Source organism: Motacilla alba, chromosome 11, assembly GCF_015832195.1.
Source record: "Motacilla alba alba isolate MOTALB_02 chromosome 11, Motacilla_alba_V1.0_pri, whole genome shotgun sequence".
Classification (NCBI taxonomy): Eukaryota; Metazoa; Chordata; class Aves; order Passeriformes; family Motacillidae; genus Motacilla; species Motacilla alba.
The window spans coordinates 9870441-9896088 of record NC_052026.1 but is presented as its reverse complement, the minus strand read 5'-3'; the positions used below and the strand labels follow the sequence as shown (position 1 = coordinate 9896088).

At 38.1% G+C, this 25648-nt stretch overlaps 1 protein-coding gene across 5 annotated transcripts in view; it reads left to right on the top strand.

Moving 5' to 3' along the window:
* The window catches only part of TOX3 (TOX high mobility group box family member 3), a 76299-nt gene that overhangs the window by 35372 nt on the left and 15279 nt on the right, over positions 1 to 25648 (top strand). For 2 of the 5 annotated variants that reach the window (XM_038147864.1, XM_038147865.1), the window contains exons 2-3: positions 13959 to 14024; positions 17958 to 18209. In XM_038147864.1, coding sequence (XP_038003792.1) covers positions 13959 to 14024; positions 17958 to 18209 — 318 coding nt within the window. Of the gene's footprint in view, positions 1 to 13958; positions 14025 to 17954; positions 18210 to 25648 lie in introns of all 5 variants that reach the window. The other 3 variants (XM_038147862.1, XM_038147863.1, XM_038147866.1) reach the window with 2 other exon arrangements.

The window sequence follows — 25648 nt, the reverse complement described above, 5'->3', positions numbered from 1 at the left end:
AATCAAATGGCACAGCCTGATTTATGCTGGCAAATAACCCTTCAGTGATTTTCTTCCTGGTAAATACCACTGCAGGTTTCTGTTTTTTCCTAGGTAATTCTTATACAAATTATTGTTTGAATTTTTATTTGATGAGAGGTGTGAGGGTTTGGGGGTGGGGTATGTAAACAGAAGCAGAGGGGTTTCTTACAATCAGTGCTTTGTAAGGATGGAATGAGGTTACAGCACTGAAGAGTTTCCTGTGTCCTTTGAACCTGTCCTTGGTGGTTTGGGTGGTGCTAAGGAAGGTCCCGTGTGGAAATGTGGGAAGGCTCATCACAGCATGTTACCCAGAATTTCCCATGGCTGTATGTGAACTTACACATGGACAAGTGTTCATGTGCTGGAGAAGGAAAAACTGTGACATTGTGTGGGGACAAATGAAAGAGACGTCTTTGCTCTAGACCACCAGTACATGGTCTGGAATTATGAGATTAATTTAAATTTCATATTTGCTGTTACAAGCTGTCCATTTTTTCAAAATATGAAAAATGGCATTTATATGAAAGTGTGTGTAAAAATGTGTCCTTTGAATTGTTACTAGATGCTCTCAAAATCATGCTTTACAAGGTACTACAAAATACAAATATTTTTCATTAAATTTTGAACATTTTCCCTTTCTGTGTTAATCTTTCTTCAAAAATTACTTTAATCTCACTTAATCTCTTATGTGTTTCAGTTTATCTTTTCCTTATCTATCTGATAATATTTATTATCCTGCTCTGATAATCATTGTCTGACTGTGCTTTTCTATGGGTCTTTATTCCACACTTTCTCTGCCTCCGAGTACCCAGCACTTGCACAGCATTTCATACCACTTGTAAATCTTTTTATTCCTCTTCAAACCATACTATGTGTATTGTATTCAACAACTCACTTCTTCCAGTAAAATACATTTATTGTTCTTCACCAGTTTTGAAAATACAGTTGGGCAACTTTGTTTTGATTACCGAAGGAAATCTCTTTCACTGGAAAACTGCTGTAATTCCAATGCAGATCAGGCAAGCCCATTAGTGTCAGGATGGCTTTGTTTTGGGATTTTCCAAATCTAAAATCACTTGACAATTATTATCAGAAACTGTTCTAGATGCTTATACAAATGAAGAGAAAACAATTATTTATAATGCCTTTCATTTTTAACTGAAACATTAGTTATTTTTCCCACCCTTTGTTAGTATTTTCCTCTTTTGGTAGCAAAAGCTGCCAGAACATCACGTGCTTTTACCCTGTTCCTGCCTTACATTAACACTAACACTGTGCAGCATTTCCCAATTCAGGTAGAAAAAGTGACTGAGAAACTTCATGTTGGACCAAAATCACCCCAGTTTGGCATGAGCCACCAACTGAATGGATTTCCTGTGATTTGTTCTCTCTCTGAACAGGCCATTTGCAAGTTTTGTGCTCCCTTGCATGGTCTTGCATCATTTCATTGGCTCACTAGAACTGGACGTGGGATTTGAAGTTCTGAACCTTCACACAGCTTTGATGTCACAGGAGCACCACAATGTCTGTGTTGTAGAACTTGGCTAAGTTATTGTGTGATCCAAAATATAATATAGTAATGAAACAGCTGAGTGTTTGGGAAACAAAACCCTGAATATACAGGGTTTTGTGAGAGTGCCCTGACTCCAGGACTCACTTCCAGTGCCCACAGATTTCTGATCTCTGGGGAATTTTCCATTCTAAAGGTGAGATGGAATGGTAGGGTTCAAGATATATAATAAAACTGAGAGAACTCCCAGGAGTTTGCAGTTAGTTGTAGCAGGCATCTGCCTGCCAGAAGCATGTGGTTATGGTGCAAAGTATTACTTGCTTCTGTCAGAGTGGTTTCTGTATCAAAAGTATTATCTCAGAGACACCCAAAAAATGTTTTTGGTAGAGCTCAGGTCATGTCATCAGCTGACAAGGAAAAGGAGTGCTACATGTATGTAAGCTTGTGACTTTTCTGATTTGACATCCAGTTATCAACCTGGCTTGGAATTAACAGATATCCTTAGGAATATGTTGCATAGTTTCCAACATTTAGACAAAGAAAGTTCATGAAGAGATTACAGCTTTTATACCTCTACTGATTATGATTACAATTCATGCATCTACTTTGAATTCATGCTAAAGCTACATCTGATCATTTCAAATTCAACTAAGAAGTGTTCAACTTCTTGCACATCTTTGATATGAATAGCATGAGACTGAATTATCTCAGTCCACTAAAGTAGGAGAATATATTCAGAGTGTGAGTTGTGAGCTGTGGAACAGCTTGGCAGCAGAAATGCCACTAGAATCTGGTGTCTCATACTTCAAGAAAGGAAATGCAAGAATTTGCATGTATCAAAGCCTGTGCTTGCTTACATCAAGACATGAAGGGTAGTACTTGACTGTTCAAGTGAGCTTTTATTACCATTTTAGTTTTATATTTAAAAACTTTGGTTTTTCTATGGCATCTGAAAATTATGAGAAGGAATTACTGGTGTACTTTTTAATACGCACTTAATTCTAACACTAATTACTCATTGGTATTTTGACACACCAATGCTGAAGATCACCTGAAGACTTGAGAGCCTGGTCTTGTGATGGTGCCAGGCACTTCCAGCCTTGCATGTGTGAGATGCTTTATAGAGAATCTCCATATTTTAACATTTGGATTTTCCTAATATAAAGGTTTGACTGAAACTTTATTAATTTCATTTGTCGTAAATGGAATTTGCTGTGTACCCTTTGTGTGTCCTCAACTCTCAGCTGAACCTCAGGGGGTGCAATCAATATCAAAAGTAATTTCTGTGCCCACTTCCAAGAAGAAACACAGTGACCCAATTAAGTGAAGAAAATTCTACACTGTAGTAATGGATGAAAATGCAATTAAAGTAGGTTACTCACCTACAAAATAAAGTTTCTGCTGCCCAAAATGTTGCCTTTAGGTTGGAATGAAACAGTGGGAAGCTAAAGATAGATAAATTAAGCCTGATTAGTCTCTGTGGCATAAATTAGGAATACAAACCACCATGAGGGATTATTCCACTCTTAAATTTAATTCTCCTGTACTGTTATTTCAGAGCATTGCATCCAATTCCATCTTGAATGTTTAAATAAAGTCAGGTGCTGCTGAAGACTCTCCAGAGGCCTCCCTGCTGTGGGATTTGTAATGATGCCCCAACTAAAAATAGTGGAGAAATCCTCCAGGTTTCAGGTTGATGTGAAATAAAGAAACAGGAGTGATGTGTTACGTGCCTGTTTACAAAATACATCTGTGATCTATGTTGTATTAACACATGTAAGTTTTCCAAAGTGAAAAATGTCATCACCTGAGGAACATTTGAGGGTGACTGACAGCAGATCTAGTGCGGGGTTGGGACATCTCTGAGTGGCTTTCCTCAGTTTCTCCTTGGAGTATGTGTTTAATAAGAGCAGTTACATCCCACAGGCTGTCTTTGTACAGCCTTGCACATGGTGAAGTAGAGCTAATGGAGACTTTAAAAAAATGCTATTTATCTATTTGGTTATGATTAGTGCTTCTTAAGTAGAAAGTATTTAATTTCATTTAAAAATGCAGGAACTCATGGTATCAACATGGCTGAGAGTTGAGATATTTAAGATTTTATGCATGTACTGATTTTAGACTGAAAGTATCTTGACTGATCCTCCATTATGATTATTATAAAATGTCTACGTCTGCTTCACCCTTTCTCTATCAATTTTACATTTAAAACTTGATATAATTTGCTAGTGTAGTAGAGCTGATTCACAGTCTAGAATGGAATTTACAATTTTCACTGAAGTGAGTGAAATTTGATATCAGATTGTAAGAAAAGCTACTTACAGCCCCAATTGCAGTATAATCACATCACTTTAAATTCGTGCGCGAAAATGTTACAGTAATCTTAAATATAGTGATGTAAAAGTATTTCTTGGGATCCTAAGTATAAAATGCTGTCATTATGCTAAGAAATGCTTAGGTTCAATGCTTAGACAGTTTATATAAAATAAAGGGGGGTAGACATGATTAACAGCCTGATTGAACAAATTTAATGCCTCGAAGAGGGAAGTGAAACAGAAATGTTCATATGGCAAAACCAGTTCTGTGTTTATGCATTTACCTCCTGAAAAAACCCAACCAAACAAAACTCCCTATAGGAATATCCCTTGAGGTGGTTGAACTGCTGGGGGTAAAGGTGTGCTCAGAGGTATGGGAGGGGAGTTGAAGAAGGTCCCTTGATGCTGATCTTCGTGCCTTGGGGCTGCTCCCTCTCAGGACCTTGCTGGCTCTCAGGTCCTGGTGGGGGGCTGGGGGCCTCCTGTCCCTGAGCTGGGTGTGAGGCAGTGGCTGCAGCCATGGTGCCAAGGCTCCATGGCACCAGGGCTCCATGGCACCAGTGCTGCATGGCGCCAGGGCTCCATGGCGCCAGGGCTCCATGGCGCCAGGGCTCCATGGCACCAGGGCTCCATGGCCCCAGGGCTCCTGCCACAACCTCTGTGGGACCACATGGGGGGGGTAGCCCCAGCATCAGGTCCACAGACTTGGTTTGGGTCCTTTTTTCAAATTATTTTCTGGGTGGGTTGGAGGCCATTCTGAGAAGCTGTCCATCTTCTGTTTGGTAAATGTCATGGAGAAAAGAGCCATTTCCATCTTCTCACAGGACCGTGGAAAAGCTCAGTTGTGCTTTAGCCTTGCGTTGTTCTTTAGAGCAACTGTGTAAAAAGAGTATATTGGAACAGCCATATGTCCTCAGATGTTATCAGAAATGAAATCTTCTGTAGAATTTCAGCTGTTTAGAGTAATGTAAAATATGTACATCAAAAGAGGGATGTGAAAACTGCATGTGTGTGAAGTCCTTTGCTCATGTGGAAAATTGCCACAAAGTTGTAGAAAAAAATACATACAAACAGGAGCAATATAAGTAAGCTATTTTTGCATTTTAGCAATATTTCCCTTCCATGACATTTATGCCTAATCTGGTTTATTGTAGCAACAAGTATGTGCTCATGAGAGTGGTTGGAAAAATAATTTTGTAGTTCATCACTGCAAACACATCTAGGTTAGAAAGCAAAGCAAGAAAACATGTTGTTTAAATTCTTTAAATATTCATATATTTTTAAACAAAGGCTTAAACTTCAGTGGCCTCTTCTTGGCTTTATAACTCAATATCTTAACATCTGGTATCTTTCTCTGTTTCAAGCTTCAGGCAACAACAGGGTGTGATAATAGGGAATGTACTTCAGAACTATGGGAAGTAACATCTGCAGATCTTGTAAGTCTTTTTTATGTGAAACTCATGGGTTGGTCTCAGTTTGATCTTTGTATTATCCTTGTACAGAGGAGAAGAAGTCTTAGCATATGTAGGAAGACACAGAGGTATACCCAGAATCTGTGTTTGAGTGTCCATTTTATTACCTTTGAATGCACAGCTGCACAGACTGTGGACAGACATTCTTGTCTACTAAGAGTCAAAATAGTAAATTGAAACTCTTTGAACATGTAACAGCAAAATTGTTGGTATGTTTGTCTTGGAGAACACTATCAAGATTCAGACTAATTTTATAACACCTTAACCTTGTATAATATTAGGACCAGGGCTGCTCCTTGAGCCACCTTTTAATATGCATGCATTTAATTATGGAATAAGTAGCATTAAAAGTCTGGCATGTATTGAATTGCCTTGACTGTCAGTCAGCAGAATAATACTGTGCATATTCATACAAAATTCCTTCTTGCATATAAAAACATTTCTAGAATGTGTCCTTAAGAGATCTGAAAATGTCTGACATGAGACCATTAAATATTCCTTTTACTACTGTTCCTAAGACTCATTCAGTATCACACTTTGCAAAATGTTATTCAGTTACAGCTTTTGGCTGTGGAATTCACTGAAGGAGTTCATATTAAAGCATTTGGCTGGAATCACAGAGATTAAGTCAGTGCTTTTTATTGTTATTGTCAAAGTTTTTATTTGCTGGCTGAAGGCTTTTAAAGTAACTTCAAGTGTTTCTATTCTAATTGCTTTCCAAAAATTTTAAATCTGTACTATCTGCAAATAGTGTGTCTGATGGATATTGAGACTATATAAAAAAATATACATGTCTGTTTTTCTTTTGGATCTTACTCAAGTATTTTATCCCACTGAGAATTTTTTTGGCTCTAAGCAGAGTTAGAGAATGTATATGTGTACATATTTATACAGGCATAGCCTCACTTATATAAGAATATATATAATAATTAGTGTGGCAGATGTTTGAGACTCAAAAATTGCAATCTAAATGGTCCCCTGAAATAAAAGCTTAAAGATTTTAAATATTGAAAGACCCTCACATGGATGATTCTACACATATTTATGAACAGATACAATAATTAATGAAACACTAATGAGATTATTCCTTTGCCCAAAATTCAGGATTGAGAGTGTGATAGCAAAGATGGATACTTCATACTTTAAACTTTTGTGCCCCTGTCTGTTGGCCTGTTGATTGTCACTGATGGGGTTGTAAGCAAATGCAGCTTTCTGCCATGAAATCCCCTATAGGAACTCCTTTAGTTTTCCACAGGGCCTGCATTCCATCCAGGTCATTGCTGGATCCTGATATGGTGTGATAGAGAATCCTGATGGGGAAGAACTGGAGAGAAATAACTGCTGTGCAGCAGGTTGTGGTGGCCAGAGTCACCAAGGATGACACTTCCTGGGTGGTTCTTCACAAGTCCATGGAGACATGTCCTAGCAGATTTCTAGGCAGAACCTAGCAGGAAATTAACCCTATTCCAGAAGACATGAACTACTGAAAATAAGAAAACTGTAATCTGTCTCAGAAAGCAGATTGCTACTGTACTATTCTATAAAAATAATTAATCTTAAATTTGTTTTAAAATTATGAACAGAAAGTCCCAAGTATGTACTTGGTATCTATAGTACGTGTAACCTAGTGGTGCAGTATTTCATGAAAGTGTTCCAAAATGGTATCTCTTGCTGACAGAAGCACTGACCCTACCCTTGAGTGTAAACACACAGAGCAGTTTGCTCTTAGATGAACTGGGATACCTTTTGTGCTCACTGACGTGTTCAGAGGCTGACCCAAATGTCTTCTGCCTGCATCTGGTCCAGCTCTCCATCTCCTTTATGCTCAGTGACTCAGCCCATAACCTCCTAGAGCTGCCTGCTGTCTGTGGTGAATCACTGGCATCCTGCCAGAGGAGTGAGTCCCAACATTTCTGTGGATACTGATGTAGTGTCAAAATCAAGGCTACCATTTTGCATTTATCCTAAGGTAAAATTTCTTCTTCATTTGCAAGGGTTAAAACAATGCTTCATTGACTTACAATTATATCAATACCTAACAACATTGCTGGTGTGGCACCTCTCAACATTCTGCCTCATTTTTTGTAGCAGCAAAATCAAAATAGAATTCTTGTATTTTGTAAAATAATATGGATACCATCTACTGCTTCTGAAGTATTGAAACTTCTATGAATGACCTGCTCTTCCAGAAGAGAACTCCTTGCTCGTCCTATGAACACATGATAATTTAGGAGTAAAGCCTCTACAGAGATTAGCTGGATATCCATTTAGAACAGAAAGGATTGGAGAATTTTTGTAATTTTTTATGTTCATTGAGCAAATAAATTGTGTTTTCTGATGAGAACACCCCCAGTATTTAATTTAATACATCTTGTGACGACACTGCTGTTCATAGATGGTGATAGTTAATACTATTTAAAAGAAAAAGAAAAAGGCCCTGTCCCAGCCCTCCTCCCACTCCTTCTACTTCTGCCAGAATAATTTTAGTGTATATTGTTTTGTTTGGAATAATCAGGCTGAAGTAGCATTAGTCCAGCTTCTCATCTTTTAATTACAGACAGTTTATTGTCTATGCTGTCCCACTTTCTGCATGGTTCCCCACCAGCCAGCTAGACTTAGCAATCTCCATTAATTTAATTTGGCATTTCATTCAATCAGACAGGCTGTGAACATGATGAATTTTTTTTTTAAATAACACAATGCTCATTCTTAATTGATGTCCTTATCAGACATTGTATTTGCCAGAGCTGTAATTATTGGTCAGGCAGCAAAATCAAATCTGCCCAAATGCAGTGAAGATGTTCTCCGGTGAAATTATTAAGATACAGTACTTAGACCTGCAAAGTAATTTAGTTTTGGTCTGTAATTACATCTTTTGGGATTGTTATCTTTCATTTTACTCATAAGGGTAGTGTAACCTCAGAGGAATTAATTTGCCAAATATGAAGATAAAACTGAGATTCTTGCCATAATATATATTTTCCTAGTTGATATTTGAAAACCGCAAGGATGCTCACACCATAAATGAATGATTTTATTAATGGCTATATTAAAAAAAATAATATGTTCTAATTTTACTGCAGAAATACTGTAAGTGTGATCATTTGAGGGTGCCATTTTCCATAAGCACAGAATAACAGAATAACAGAATTTGGATGTGTAACTGCCTAAAATACATACAGAAGAGGACATGTAGTGCTGTGACAGAACTGGTTTAGAGCTTGTTCTACAGGCAGTGAGAATTTTGACTAGAAATGCTGTCCTGACAAACATTAAATGTGTATTTTGACTAGATATTAACTAATAATTATGAAAGGACTGCTAGTGTCACGATAATTAAGTGTAAATTCTGTTTTCCAGTAAGGGTTGGAAAAAGGTTTTCTTTAATTAAAAAAAATAAAGGCGGCAGTAGGGAGTGGATTCTGTCATAACTATGTTTTTTTTTATTTATTCTCAGATATATGATATGTAGTCTTTGAGTATAGAATTGCAGTCATTCCTTTTAAGCAAAATTTAAGTTGGTGGATTAGCTATGAGTAGATGATAAAATGTGTTTCATTCCTGTTCTAGATATATTTTAAGTTTTTCATTTGAGACATTTATTCATGTTTAATGGTTTTGTTGTTATCCTGTGCTGAAATAATAACCTTTGCAATTGTGTTTCTTCCTTGGTGTTGCACTATGAAACAGCAGTATTGTAAAAATAGTTATTTGGCATATTTAACAAATTTGCTGCTGAATTAAATTTTCTTTATGTGTGTAAAAATATTGTTATTTTAAACATTCAAGTTTGTTCTGTTGAGATGCTCAGATAAAAGTCTGTGCTCCTTTATGTGTGGTTTTACGTAGTTTATGTATTTCTGTATTTGACTTCTTGAGGAAATGACTAGTTGGGCGCAAGTTCTAACATTTTTTAGATTAGAATTGCACCACAAGTCAGTCAATTTAAAGAGAGGTTGTAAAAAATACTAATGACTGATCATTGTGAGTAAAATGATTTCTCCATGAAAATCAGTAGCAAAATTCTGATTAACTTTTATAAGTTCAAAATGTTATTCTTTGTGTCCATAATAGTAACACCTTCAAATGTTATTTGCTTTAATCTTGCAGTTTTTTAAACTATTGTAGTTTTGTGGTGTGCAGTTCTCTTTTGTCTGTTTTATCTCTTGATATGATGAGTCAATCACAGTTGCCAAAGAGCCCAGAGAGTGGCCACAATTCAACATTTGAGATTTTCTGAAGACTTTTTTAGTTGGAATTCAGACTCAGTGAACATTTAATCACTGATTTTTATCCCAAGCTGCCAAGGGTTTTCTGTGGCATTCATCATATCAGAATTCTGCCTTAAAACAACTGCTCATTAGTCTCAGTTTCATAACCAACCAATTTTTAAGCTCTGGTGAGTACAAAGGGTAGTTTGAAAACCCAAATAGCATTGTGCTGTGCCAGTTACAAGTGCCTTATCCCTTGATTTACAAACAAATAGCCTAACATTTGGCCCCAGAGGCTTGGTCTAAGAACACACACTTGGTAGAAGTGTGGCACTGATACAGTTTTTATATCCCCAGCGCTGGGCAGGAGTTGATCTGGTGTTCATTAGGGCATGTGGTGAGGAAGGAGAGGGCGTGAATTTCCCCCTTGAAGCCTTGCTAGAGAAGCTGAGTAAGACCAGGTGTTTGGCTTCAGGTCTGGCAGTCAAAGAGAAGAGAAGAGTTTCAACCAGCTATTTTAGAATGAATGACTTTTCTGAACATGCTTTATACAAAGTGTTAGTAAGCCAAGCATCCAGTCTCATTCCAGTGTTCCTGTCTGTCCAGAGGGATTTCAGCAGTGCCCTTCCAAAATACAAGAGCAGGGGACTGAACTGTCGTAGTTTTAATGCAGTGATTTGCATGAAGCATGGAAGCTGTGATTCACAGCAAGTTCAGAAGAGGCTTTGTTTGTGTGCAGTTCATTTCCTGAAATGGGCAGATGCCTGTGGTTTCCATGGGCTGGTGGTGGCAGTCAGCTGGGTACTCCCACTTAATGTGTTCATCAAAACTGAAGAGAGAGTTTGAACTGAACTCAAATGAAAAAAACTGTAATGCAATGGTGTGTATTGCCAAAGGAAGCTGGAGACATTTTCCTCTTTCCTCATTACAGAGCAAGAGAGCTCTGAGTTCTTTAGATGAAGAAGTTTAACCAAAACCTTGCTAATTGCTCTGGCAAAGTTCTTTGCAAAGCGTCCCAACACCATCCCAGAACAGACAGCTGGACTAGGTGCTGCATCTTACTCTTCTTCTGTCCCAGGGAAACCCTACAGGCAGGAGCCTCTGGAGTCTGCCTGGGCTGGCCAAATTGCTGGGTCTCCCCTTGCATTTGGATCCCTGCTGGCAACCATACCAATGCTTTGAGCTGTTCATGAGGGGTCAGAGCAAGGGATCCTTAAGAAAATAAACAGAGAAAAATATTGTCTGCAACAAGAGTCTTTTCACAAAAAATTATTTTTCTAAAATAGGAAGTTGTTCTATTTAGAATGATTTATAACTGTTCCCAGCTGATCACAAAGTGTTTCTAAATTAAAAGCCATTAATTATAGCCTTATATAGATACAAAGATATGCAAGAAGTGCTTTGTAATTCCAGCTCTGCACTTCAGGTGAGAGCTTTTTAAATTACTTGGACCATTGGAGCCACCTGCTTGACTAAATGCTGAGGGCCCTGTGTTTCAGTACTCATCAGTGCATTGCAGTGTTAACATTGTTACTGATTTTTCTTATTTCTCCAGGGCAAATACTAATTAATGGATACAATTCACAGCTGATTAGCTGTAGTTTCTTCAGTAATTACATTCGCAGACTAACTGTTCAGAAGAGGATTTCTAACCCAGTTCTTATTTCACTCTAAGCTTAATTTGTTTTTTGAATTGTTTAGGTCCTTAAGATAATAACCATTTTATTTTCTTTTGCTGTTACAGGTACCATTAGATGATATGGAAGTTTAATCTTAGAAATACTCACTGATAATTGTTATGTGCCTTCAATGGATTTCTAGTTCAGAGACAAAAAATAAATGGGAAGAATATTAGTTGTGATCCATATTAACAAAAGCTGAAATATTTCAGTTTCTGACATCATTGCCTGAGTCATACACAATGGGGTCTTAAATATTATAGCCTAAGAACAGAACACTTGAAGGATATGTACCTGTAACTTTTAGCTTTGACATTTTTTGTTACATCATTTGCTTCCACAGTCTTAATAAAATGGAAAATTAAATTGTCACTCTCCCTCTTGTTTTACTTTAATAAAACAAAAAAGAAGAAAACCACCCTGGCAATCAGAAAGCAGTAGCTGTGCTGTGAGCAATATATGTCCATCAAAACAATGTAGAATTTTACTCTTCAAGGAAAAAATCAGCCACTTTTCTGTTTTGAGGCACTGGAGCCCTTAGGATGCTAAGGCCATTACAACAGGGTAGGGTTTGTCCCCACTTATTTATCCAGTGTTAGAGTAATGCTTGCCTAATATATCTTTGCCCTTAGGTATCCTTTGAAAACTTGATTTTTTTTTCTTTTTTTTTTTTTTTTTGTTACTGTAGAAAGAACAGCTCTATTCGAGCCATTTGAGTTTTTCATGTAAATCATTCTTAGTTTGCCACTAAGTGACATGAAAAATTCTATCCTGTCGATCGCACTGTTGAGCTGAAGGAGTGTCTTTGTGCAACAAATCCACACACACATCCCTATGTGCCAAAACAGTCATTTGAATGTGCAATTTTACTTGAATTTTTTTATCTCCAAACATGGGTGACATCTGGGCTTTTAAAAAATGGATGACATTACTTGAGTATCTGCATAGCTGGGGATAACAGAGTTTTAATAGCTATGAGGCAGCCTACATATTGTGCTAAGGCCTCTGTTGCTTAACATGTGTTATAGGTTGAAAGATTCAGAATGATAAGTACACAAATGGAATTTGTTACTTGAGAATGAGAGATCTCATTTTGTATTCCTTCCCTCCCCTGTGAGTGTCTCCTAATTTGGTTGATGTCCTGTTTAGTCAATCTGACAATTCATCAGGTACACAAGGCTCCAATTCTTTTTTTTTTTTCCATTTTTTTAAATCTCCTTTCAACTTTGTCTTATTGCCAGAAGTGAATGTTTGAGTTTTCAGAGAAAGAGCCTTTCTTGAAAGGATCACTGGTCCTTCCAATGAGAAACGAGAGTCTGAAACATTTCACTGCTAAAAGCAGTCAGGCACCAAGTGCAGCTGTAGCAAATTGAGCTGAAGCAAAGTGGTTTTCCTTTCAGGACAGGTTCAGCTGCTCTGAAAGCACACCAGAGTTTCTTGCTTGGAAAGAGCAAGCTGTGCAAGTGCATCCCCACACACTGGTTGCAGAGCTTGTGCTGCTGTTGGGAGTGTTTGCTGTTGTGGGGCTGAGGAGGGGGGTGCAGGTCCACCAAGATGGGGCAAGATGAGATAAAACAAAGCCTTCCTAAAAATATTTGTTTTATTAAACTAGAAAATGGGAGTTAGGGGAGGAATTCTCAGTGTGGCTTTGCAGCAGTGATGTGGGAGGGACAGCATGGGGGCTTTTCCCTCCCTTAGCACTGTGCCTTGCTCTGTGCTCTGTGCCTGGAAGGAGCAAGGTGCACATGGGGAATGCCTGTTTTACTGTAGGTGCCTGACATGCCTGGTGTCTGTTCCTTGAAGCAAAGACTCTGGATGCTTCCCTCCTCTGGGAACATGTGCAGGACTGGTTACCAGCCTCCATGCCTTTGGAAGTGCTGTTCAAGGGCATAAGGCACAGTATTATGCTGTTAATTCTCTTTCTTGTCTGTGTTCAGTCTGTAGAAGTAAAAGTACCTGTCTTCCTCAACAAATGCTCATACTGGAGAACTTGGAGGAAATGACTGGCATTGAAGGAAATGCCTTGTGATCACTGGCATGTGGAATGAGAGCTGCTCCTCAGTGGGAGCAAGGGGCACTGGGCACATTTTGGGGTCTCAGTGTCAGACAGTTTCTCTGATTTGCAAAATGTTCTGGTGTTAATGTTCACTGGGAGAGTGGGAGCTCCACTGGAGTGAAAGATAAACAAAAGGGGATTGTTTGGCTTTTCAATTTTGTGGAAAGAATGGGACTTCGGGAACAGCATTGTAAATTCTCCCTCTTCCCCTTACTGGCCTTCAGCTCTTTGGAGCCAGGTCTACTTGGAGTAGGAATACAGCAGCTACTTCTGGCTGCAGCAATCCTCCGGGTCGGGATCACTGGCAGAAATGTTATAATGTGCATCAAAAAACATGTAGTAGAGTAGAAATGTCTTTCCTGGGGGGTCTCTTCCTAATGGATTCTTAATTTCCAAAGCCACCTTTAGGTCTCTGGGGTGACTTTGCTGCATGAGCAAAAAAAGTTGGAGAGATACACATGAATATCTTCCTTGTAAAGACTGGGGGATGCAGGGTATGTATAACAATAATAATAATAATGTTGAATCCAGTTGAGTTCTGACTTCAAAGAACATCTGCAAATACTTTTTATCTGTTTGTTGTTTTGGTTTTGTTGTTTTTGTTTTCTTCCCCCAACCTTTTCTATGCCAGTGATAGGGTAAAGAAAAGTTTATCGTGGTATACATTAAATCCAAATATTTATTTTTCTTTCAGTTTGGAAACAATAACAACTACATGAACATGGCAGAGGCAAATAATGCATTTCTTGCTGCAAATGAGGTAGATGTTTTTATTTTTTATCTATGCTCATATTCTGCTGTTTGCGGTGATAATTTAACAGACTTTGAATGGATGAAGAGTGAAGTGCCGAATTTCTGTGTGTTTTATGGAGCACAAAATAAAGACTTTAATGAGAAAGAAAATAACCTGACAGCTCTCCATTACTAGTCAATTTAGCTGTCCATAAGGCTGTTACTTACATAGCATGTCAATAGAAACAAATCTGCTTTATGTATGGAAAAAAATTATGAACAGAAGGAAACAAATAAAAGGCACAGTAGGTGTACACTTTGAAAGCAAGCTTAGTAATAGTCATTACTAGCTAATGTTCTAATTTTTGTTATAGATACAAATGGTTTAATTTGGGTTCTCAATACTCATCTGAGCTAGAAAACCAAAGCAAGCCCTGTTGTCTGAAGTGTATGTGCTACATCAAGGAATCTTCTGAATCCAGGGTCCAGAACAAACCCAGAGGCTGGGCTGGAGGAGGCTGGCTGGGTTGTGGAGATGATGTATTTGATCACTGCCTTTGAGAATGGAAACAGGAGAAAGTGTGAGAACTCCAGGCTCCATGTATCTGCTAGGTGGGGCCACCTTATAACCAGTTAAAAGACAACCAAGACACTAATCCTGACCCCAAGCCCAGACAGAAGCTGCCTTTGCTCATCCTTGAAACCCAGGCTCTTACTCCGTGCACTGTCTAGCATGTGCACAGCAATACGGAGAGCAAGAACTGTTTAGATGGTGCATGTCATAAATGATCTTCCCAACGTGAGGAAAGGGTAGAAAACCAGGCAGCCCTGATTTTTGTGTTGTGAGTGGGGACCCAGTCACAGGTATTCCTGTGCACTTCTAAAACAGTGACCTCAGAGAAAATAAGCAGAAAGGTGTAACAATAAATATGAAGGTTAGAATTAAGGGTAGGATTTTATGAATCATTTATACAATGGTCACCATTTCTTTTTACCCAGCAAGACTGCTTAGATAAGGGAATATTATTTGGCACTAGCTCCAGTGTTATTTGTGATAATGAACACAAACCCCATCTGTAATGACAACATGATGTTTCTTTCTGTAGAATTTCTTTCCTACATTTGAATCAAACATTGATGAAAGCTCTGCTGCCAGCAGCTGTTCAGAGACAATTTAATTCCAGCTGTGATAATTCACCGTGTCAGACATTGGCTGTTATATGTTGATACAACAGTTCTCCAGATTTGCATTTTTATCAAAAGGAACAAATGTTTTGAACATTTCAGTACAGATGGCATTTAACCATGCACACAGGTTTTTTGTTGGGTTTTTTTTTAATATATGTGTAAGATATAAATATTTGAAAAGTTAATAACTTTCAAAAATGTGATTGGTAAGATAAATCTTACAAATGTTATACCATCTTTTGGTCATAACACCACCTTTCTGCAGTCCCAAATTGCATACTATTCAAGCTCTTTTTACAGACTGAATAGCCCAGTGATTTGGATTTAAGGCTACTTCACTAAGGTGCTTGCTTTCTTAGATTACATCTATTTTATTCTCAATCTTATGTCTGTTATATGTTTGGGGTTTTTTTTGTTTTTGTTTTTGTTTTTAAGATACATACATATGTGGATAAATTATACACTCAGAATGAAATTCAGATTTAAAAATGTTAAGGTATTCATCAATTTACTCTCCCATTTATAGCTATAAGTATTAAGCTATAAGTATTAAGATGAATGCTACCTTTCTAAGTAAAAGAATGTATTATTATCTAGCTGTGTTATATATTTATGCAGCTGTCCTGGAATTATTCTGTTAGATGGGGAAAAAAGATCCAGTATTATAATAACTAATATCTCATAAATATGTCAAGTAAAGAGAGGTTCAAATGTACAATAATAATACTGATTTCACCGAACCCTTTTGCTTGAACAAGGAATAAAAATATGATTAAGTGTTACTGTTCGTATTAAAGCGTGAACCTTACTTTGCAATTACTGCATTACAATGTATTTAATTATAGTGGTTTTGCATTAACATGAATGTAGTTTTCTTGGTATTATTTTGGACCTGAGCACTGCTGAGCTGGAATCCCATTTTATTTCTGTAAATAATGCCTTAAGAGTGTAATCTTCGAGCACATTCAGGCTTAGAAGCCACACATTTGCTTTATGTTTTCTGTCTCTATGTCATGATTACTACGACTCATTTTAAAGCACCTTAAATATTTATTGAAATAATATTTCAAGTGTTAATTACAGTGGTAATGAAAACAGCCAAATGCCACATATCAAGAATGAGTGTTTATCCGTATTGTTAATGTGATATGTTAGATTTCATTAAGCAGTAATGGGGTAGCAAATGAGTCACAAATTACAGTTGCATCTGTTACTAGACCACATTAGTGCCAAAATAACTGCAAATGCAGCCATAGGGTTATGTTCATTAGCCAACCACTTCTCCTGGCCAATCCATCCTTTGTGTTTGTGAACCACGGGGTCCTTGAGAAGAAAAATTCACACCTTTTGTAATATAGCAGTGGGGAAGTCAAACATCTCCCTAATCCAGGCCCAGCCTTCACATCCAGAATTGAGTTCCAGCCTTGCAGTTGGAGGAGATGGGCACAGTCTCAGCAGACTCTGATGGTGCTGCAGACTGCAGCAATCTGGGACCCCATCATTTCTGGTGTGAGACCAATAATGACAGCTGACAGGTTCTATATGCAAGCAAAGGTTTTTCTTGTGTTTCAGTTTCCATCTTCTCTCAAGCGGTTATTAATTTATATCATCATTAACAGTTTGAAGGATGACAATTTGCAGCAGTTAATGAGATCTTTCACTGAACTTATCATTTTTAAATTAACTGGCATTAAGTCACTCTTTCAAACAATGTAATTAATACATAAAACAATTCTCCCTTCCGCCCCAACCTGAATCCTGAACTAATGCAAACAAACAAATCCCAGAGCAGCCTTGCATGTCCAGAACAAGACAAGAGTGCCTATTTTAGGATTGCCAACTGCCCAATTTGATCAAGGCAGTCCTGATTTGGGTACATTTAAAATGGCCTAATTTCAAGCACTGAATTTCTATTATTGAGTAGCAGTGGACCTGAAATAATACATGAAAGTTCATTTAACTCTCAAAAAATTTGAATAAGCGTAGCTCATTTGTTTCCCAAATAAAAGTCAGCAACGTTGAAGCCAGATACAGACTCTGAATAAAGATTATCTTTGACAGACACATGCGCACGTACAAACATGCACAAACCCTGAAGATAACTGGCAGTAAATGTTTTGCTCAAGGCATCTTAACAGGTGTTTAGTTCATTACAAACCTACTGTTCAAACAAAGCTGGCTTGCTTCAGAAAGTACTGGAAGCTGCTGTAATCACCCTCACGCTTTCATTCGTCTCTCCTCCAAATTGCGACCTGTGTTTAAAAGGCTTCACTGTATTTTGGGGATGGAAAAGAAATAAAGAATGGTCATATTTCATGTTTGTTAGTGGATAAAAGCAAACAAAAGATGTGAAATGGTCACTGCTGAATTCCTGTTGTGCGTGTGCTACGAAATTGTCAGTGTTTTATGAAGCGTGAGAGTAATGTAAGCTGCTTGTGCTATTTTACTAACATATCAATAAAGGGGCAGTTTGTGATTCAGCCAAATCCAATGTAGCTGATATTCGGACTAACAACAGACAGATGTTGCTAATTAAGTACACATTAAAAAACTGTTAATACTGATACTCCACTTAAGCCATATGATAATGAGACTTAAATCTTTAATCAGAATGATCCACAGACCCATTCAACATATGAAACTTAAAAATTTTGTTGGTTATTATAGAGTTTGCTTTTGAGAAAAACCTAAGATTTGGACTTCAGGCGTGGAGGTGACTGCTGAGCCCTGTGTGCCCTAACCCTGTTTGCCTTGTCCTGTCCTTTTCCAGCAGACGTTCCATACGCCGAGCCTTGGGGACGAGGAGTTTGAAATCCCACCCATTACCCCCCCGCCCGAGTCAGACCCCTCCCTGGGCATGGCAGATATACTGCTCCCCTTTCAGGGCCTTGGTGACCAGCTGCCTGCACAAGGAAATGAATTTACGCCTCAGTTTCCCCCCCAGAGCTTGGATCTTCCCTCTATTACAATATCCCGGAATCTCGTGGAGCAAGACGGCGTCATCCACAGCAATGGATTGCATATGGTAGGTCTGGTTCTTTGTGTGTTCCCATTGCCTGATGGTGTCTGTCACATGTAGATATGGGCCATCTCTCAGTTTTCATTGACCCCTCAGAAGATCTGAGTGCTCTTTTGGGTGGCTGACCAAGGTTTTGCCAGTGTTCTGTGTCATGTTACAGGCATGTTCTGGATGAACGATGACACGCACATGATGTTACACAGCAAACAATGATTGGCTGTTGCTCAGCTCCCTAAGGCAGTTGCCAAATGGTTAAGGGTTAAATATTGGTGGATTCAGCAAGATAAACATGTTTGTTAATGTACAGTGCAATGCTATACTGTTTGTGAACTGATCTCTTGTGAAGAAGCGGTCATGCTTTAGAAACACAGAATTTTCATTTTTTGAATGGACTTGGAAGCCCATATCCATTGGCATCATGTGCATCCCAGGTGCTCCTAAAGTTCAAAAATGTGTTATAAAGTTGGCACTGGCATCAAGAATTGAAAGACCATAGTGTTGGCCAGGTGAACTACAACATTTAGAATGAATTGCTTGTCCATATTTGAAGTGTAGGACCCACATCTGACATCCTTCAGGATATTTTGAGAGTGCAGTATTGAGAGTAGTTCAGAAGGAGAGCCAGACACAGTATGGCAGCAGGAAAAAAGCAGTGTATTTCCCTCTATTCTGTATATTCCGTGGGCTAAATCTTTAAATTCATTTTTTAAAACTCATAATAGAAGTGACAGGGATGTATTGCCTTGACAATACTCAGAAATATAGGGCCATAAAAGGCTTTGTTTTGTTCAGTGCTCTTGCTGGCCATAGAGGCTGAGGCAGGGTGTTGTTCTCTTCCTGGGCTGTGTCTGAGCCCTCAAGAACAGGGAGGTATGATCACGGTGTGCAAGAGCTGAGTGATGGGGACTGTGAGGCCAATTCCAGAGTTAATTAGAACAATCAAAAGCGGGGCTGTGTGGAGTTTCCTCCAGAATCTATACACACTGTAGGGCTGCAGTCTCCAAGGGAGGTGTGTGGGGCAGTTCCCATGTTGTTGCTGTGTTTCCCCATGGGCTCAGGGGATCTCCCAGTGTGGGTTTCTGAGAGCTTTGTGCAGTAACATCCACACTGCCAGCCATGAAACACAGCTGTAAGCCAGTTTATCCTACTCAGCATTTTAAACTCAGTGCTTACAATTAGAATTAGTTTCTGTGTTGCATATTGAAGAGCGAGTTGAATGTTTAGCTTGAAAAGATACTTTACATCAACTGTATTTTTTTCTGATTAGCTCTTTTATATAGGACCTTTTGCTGAACTTGGCATAGTGAAAATACATATTTACTGCTGGACTGTAATAAAGATTGTGTTGTTATGTTGTGATTTCTTTTTTTTATTGTTCTGGCAAGTGAAAATTAATTAAAGATTTACAAACCAACAGGCAGTAAATATTTCTCTGTAATTCTACAGGCTGCTGACTTCATTGCAAATTTCAATATTTCTTTGGAGGTCATGAAGACTAGCTGGCATTAATGCAGAGTGAAGCACAAGCTGCTCACTGCTTAGGAGATACAGAATTCAGTCATTCTGTGGCTCCAAAACAGGCTCTGACTAAAACAGGTCTTGAAGGATGTGGTATTTGTTTTAGATCTCATTTTGCACTGTACATGTTGGGTAACTTCTGAAGGAGATCAGATTAATAAAACCTGAGAGTTACGAATGTTGTGCCTGAAAACAAAAGTAATGGAGTGTGTGTGCACTGAATACAATGAAACTTGGTCAGAAAATATTGTGGGCTGGATTGGTGCTATGTGTCCCAGTATCCCCTCAGTGTTACCGAGTGGTTTGTAACCTGACCCAGTTTTGCCCTTTAATTTTGCAGCCTTTCACTGAATGTGATTCTTCCATGAGTAAATGCTGTCACCTTAACACTTCCAACCAGGAGAGGCCTCTAGATTATGTATTCCTTCACTCACCTCTTCTGGTACTGAATGGGAGGCTTCACATATTTTTGCCTTTTCCCTTGACTGTGCAATGTAGAAATTAATGGCACAGTTTACACTGACTGCACTGGTAAGATTTGTTCCCATATAGATCAGTGAAAAGATGTAGAGAAGCTCCTGCCTTCTTACCCCAGTAGTCCAGTGGCATTTTTAGGGTGATTTCCAGTTCAAAGCTGTGGATTGGGAACTTGTGTGCTACAGTTTTGCAGCAGAGGGTTGACGAGGATTTGTGTGGTTTGATATGGAGGAGCCACATAGGGAGGTTTGTATGTCAGACATTCCCCACAACTGCTTGATTTGTTTCATGCTGTGAGATGGAGTGGCCCCTGCCATTGTATCTACTCAGTAGACTTTTTCTCTTCTGCTCATAAATGCTAGGTGGCTTTGGGAAGTTTAAAAGCATTAACAGAGGGTCCTTACATAGCTTTCCCCTGAACTCACATAGCTCTCTTTAGCAGTCAAATTTTCCAGCAGTTAATCTGTGTTTCAAAAATAAAAAAATGAAAACATTATATCATATTTTATGTAGAAAATGTGCACTTTATTAAACTGGTAAATATTTATTAATAATATTAGAATTCATCCCTAAATTAGTCATTTCATGAATTACCTTGCCTTGGAGCTATAAAAACTTTATTGCAGCAATAAAAAAAATGTAAAGGAGGCATTTTGACTATGAAATTTCATTTCATGGTCAATTGAATTTACTATATCTGAAAGAACTAAAGATGAGGTTGTAAAATAATTATGATGTTCGTATACACTTACAGAACAATGTTCTTATCCAGCGATATTGGGATTGTCTTATTTAAACGCTGTATTAATGGTGTACTGCTAATCACTAAAGCTTCTTGAGCTGAATACAAACTTAAATAATTTTAATATTAACTGCATTGAGTTTATTGCTTATCTCGTGAAGCATTAGAGAGCTTTACTGTAAGCAATATTTAATTTAGGTAAATGTAGTCCTACCCTGTTGCAAAGCCTGCTAGAAGAATTTCACCTTGAGAAATGTCATGAGATTTTAAATCACAAATGTTGAAAAAATAAAATGGGCTTGGACAGAATTATGATTAATACTGTGTGTCTTTGGCTTTTTTCTATGTACTACCTGACATGTTCACCTATAAACTTGAATGCAGAATCGCCAGAGGCATGGTTAAAAATAGGTTATGTCAAGGTTTTCCTATGTCTCCCTTAGGGTATGGAGTTGGCTAGGTACCACATAATGCTTCTGCAAGTATCTCACATATTACTCACAGGAAGACACACACATGGAAAACAAAAAAGAGAAAGAAAAAAGGTTTAACATATTCTTTATGTACTGTTATATTGAAAAGATTATTCATGATGCAAGAAAGATATCTATATATTTATTCTCAGCATAAATGCGACCTAGCAATTACTAAAGATTGTATTGGTGAGTTAACACTTGTTTATGTTGTTATGAGATATGCACAATGGAAAGAGGGACAATTTGTCACAATTCTGATTAACTTCATTATTATTGGCAACAAACACAACACATTTATCTTTACAGTGTTTTTTAACGTTTAAAAACAGCAGCAACAAAAAGGGGAGATAAAACGGAGGCAGTTTGATTAATTTTAGTATTTGAATAACATGCAAATAAAATTCTGATGTTCAAAAAGGAGTCACTGAAAAATTGAGTGTTGATGTACATTTGACTTCAAAGAATGCACGGATTTACATGATGCAAATATTATTCCTATAAATACTTGAATGTAAATAAGCAGAAATCAACAGCAATATCCTCATTAAAAATCAACCCCCAGTATTTTATATTAATGCTCTGTTTTCTGTTGAGCTGCCCATAAAAAATTATTTTAATCTGCAAACTGTGGCAATTCTATAAAACTACAAGTTTTGCTCCTGAGGGTTCCTTTTTTTAACACCTCTCTCTAATCTGCCCAGCCTGCTGAGTAGCATTGACATCAGTAGTACATCAATTTCAGAAAGTGGATTATTTTTACTAGACAGCTATTGTGACATATTGGGTCAGTCATAAATGAAAGATATTCATGCAAGCATGCAATACTTGTAATGAAGTCTCACTCTGACCTTCTGTATGATTGATTCTGTAATTTAGTTTTCTCAGGCAGTGCCTGAAATGAAATGAAATCATGTTGAACAAGTTTTGAATACCCACAGTGCACCAGGAGAAGAAAAATCTGCAGCCCCAGAGGCTTGAGAGAGAGCAGCTGAACGATTTATCTCCATGCTATTATAGCCTTTGCCAGCATTCAACATTTCTTTTTTTTTTTTTTTTTTTTTTCTTATTTGGCTTAAGTACTTAATTCTGCAGGTAGCTGTAAATGGGAAAATAAAATGCTGTTCAGATTTAAAATGACAGGACAGGAGTATGTGCAGGGGACTGATAAAATATCTTGAATAGAACTGACCTTTCATGTAGCTGAAAGTTACTGGGGGATTCATCCTCATAATTACCATATAGATTATTTTTATTTCTTTCCTGCAATGAAACATTTCAGAGAGCAGTAGTGCTGATTGAATGAAAATTGAACTTGTTAACATTCTTTTCAGCTTAGCCTGTTGTACATAACAGAAGGTTAGCTTTGATGAATTTCAAAATTCTCTTTCTGATATCTAAGAAACAGACAGTAAAATAATTGTCTTTTTTCAGTCTGATTTTTTCTTTTATTCAAAAACGTACAATTGTTAGAAAAACAGACTGATAGTTTTATATCTATTGCTCACTAGATTACTTATGCTGTTAGGGAAAATGTGTTTCCTATTTGATGAAGATTTGAGCCTGTTTATATTTTATAATTGTTGCAGTGCTGCCAGTGCAGTCAGGATCCTGCACAGATAAGGCTAATTCGTAGTGGAATATGCTCATCTTTAATTATATTACTCCTTAGGAGTGGCACTGTGCTCAAATCAAAGACACAATTGTTACTATTGCTTTTATTTGAAGAAGAGACTTTTAAAATAAACATCTCAAGAATGTGGCTTTAAAGAGATGAGGTGCAAATCTGAGCTTATTAAAGGCTGCATACAATAGAAATATTATTAATGTTTCAGAACAGTGGTGCCTTTTACTTAGGGCTCAAATTCTTTTTTAGTAGTTTAAATTCCCAAATTATTAATGAACTTTAAGTGAATAGATTAACATAAGATTGGAAGACTAAAAGCTAAAAATGTTGCTTTGAAATTGGCAAAAGATAGTTATTTCACTACTCACCCGACTAGGTACCTCTCATTTATAGGTTTCATTTCCTTTACAAAGAAACGTATTTCTACATCTCTCTTTTAACACCCAGTCAGTAATCTCCTGTCTGGAGAGAATGGAGTAGGTTTTCAATTAATAAAATGTTATAACAACATTGTTTAATGTGTTGCAGATGAAACAGTTATTTCATGGGTCATTAATGTGTTTAACGCCTGGAATGGTTTATTAAAACAAGCCCTTGTTATTGTTATGGATGTGTTTATTGTCATCTGGGATGCAAAATGTACAACAAATTTCACAAGTTTCTGGGTATTAGTTTATAGAAGTAGCAATTACTCTTGCTAGAAAAAGAGATTCTCTTCTATTTTTTCTTGGATTTCTGTGCTGATTTGCTAAGCTTGGGCTTTAAATCAGCAGTGTTAGTCTGGTTTGTATTGGCCTTTCCCAGCAGAAATGGCAGCTGTTATTGCCACTGGTTTGCAGAATTTGTGGTACCAGGAAAAATTAATCTCAAGCAACCCTGAATTAAAGGATGCTTGGGCGGCTCTGAGCAGTGACATTTGGCCATGCACAGAACAAGAGGGATGCTCTGGAAATTGAGACCTTTAGGACTCAGTTGGCAGCTCTGGGGGCTGCTCCCAGCTGGGCTGGGACACAGCTCAGGGCTGGGTGCCTTGTGGCTGAGTTTCAGAGTCTTCACAGAGTACTTCCTTTTTGTTTGGTGTGGAATTAAATATTTTATTCTACACCTGATGAGGTAGTTGGGTGTTTTGCAGTTACCTTTCAGAGCACATGGGTGCCCAGCTGCAGGGCCCTGGGGGCAGGTGGGTGATGGGCTGAGAGCCCTGGAGGCAGCTCTGGCTCTGGCACAGGGCCATGCTGTGGCTTTGACCTGATGGGAAAATTGTGCTGTCCTGCTAAACAATAGGGTGAAGATTTTCATATCCTCAGTGACATTGTAATTCTCAGTGTGGATAATGTAGAGTCATTTTTCTGAGACATGCTCTCTTCCCATTGATCAATGAATGGGTCCCCTGTTAATGAGAGAGGCAAATGTCTTCTGCTGTTCTTAAAAATAAGCCACTCATAGTAACTACTAGAGAGGACCTGTCTGTAGGAAACAAAGTGGCAGCAGTTGCCAAAGACTGAATAGCAGGCACTAAACTAAACTAAAAAATAGTAAAAATTGAAACAGGTAGGTTATTGCCTATTGAGGTTGTGAGGGAGTGTCCTGCATGAAGGCAGAGAAGCACAGTAACATTGGAACAGTCTGGGAAAAGAGACTGTGACAATTTTATAGTAATAGTACCTAAATCAAGATCCACCAGCTCCAGAAAATATTGTGAGGGGCCATATGAATCTGGGGGAAAGGATACAGCTCACTGGGAAAGCTGTCAGGAATTGGAGTGGAAGCTGAGTGTCTGATGTTCCTAAGAACTGAGCTCAGAGGGAACTCAGACCTATATGGCTGTGGACACCGACTGTGCATTAAGCCTAGGCCATGGCTGTAAGCTATTCTGCCTCCTGAGTTTAAACGCTAAAGTCAGGTGCTGTTTCCATTAGCCAGCTGAATGAGGCAGATGCTGCAGCTGCTCTGGATGTGCTGTACCTAGCCAAAGGCTTAGTTGGGTCCAGCCACCCTCGCTCTTGGGTAATTTGAAAACTTCCTTTGAAATTCCTGCTTTTCTCTGCTGTTGCCACTGATGTTTCCCCTTAGATAGCTCACCCAATACTCAGCTTCCACTTCAAGTTTGCAAGTGTTGAAGAAATGTGAAGTCTCTTTAGAGTTTTTAATTACTCTATGTTGTCAGGTAGCTGGAAGACAAACACACCTGGGTCTGGTAATACAAAATATAATGAGACCTACTTTTCTGATTTACTTCAGAAACCAACAAGTAAATGAACAAACCTCACAGAAAAGAAAAATCCCCAAAAACCTGAAGAAAACATATCCCTGAACATAGCTACCAACACTTGTAGCAATTTTTAAACATAAAAATGCCATGTAACCCCTGTGTCTGTCCCTCTGCAATTCCTTACACAATTCTTGTTACCTTTGATAATGTTTGTTAGTTGTCATGCTCCCTCACACTCTCTCCCCATGTTCCTTACTGCATAATAAAGACCTTTGAAGTCTGCCTTTGATTTGGGAGCTGAAGCACCTGAGTTGTGGAGGTTGTAACAAAACTGCTAACAGCGTTTATCTGACGTTCTGGGACTTAATTTCATCTATCCAGGATTTGTTTGCAATG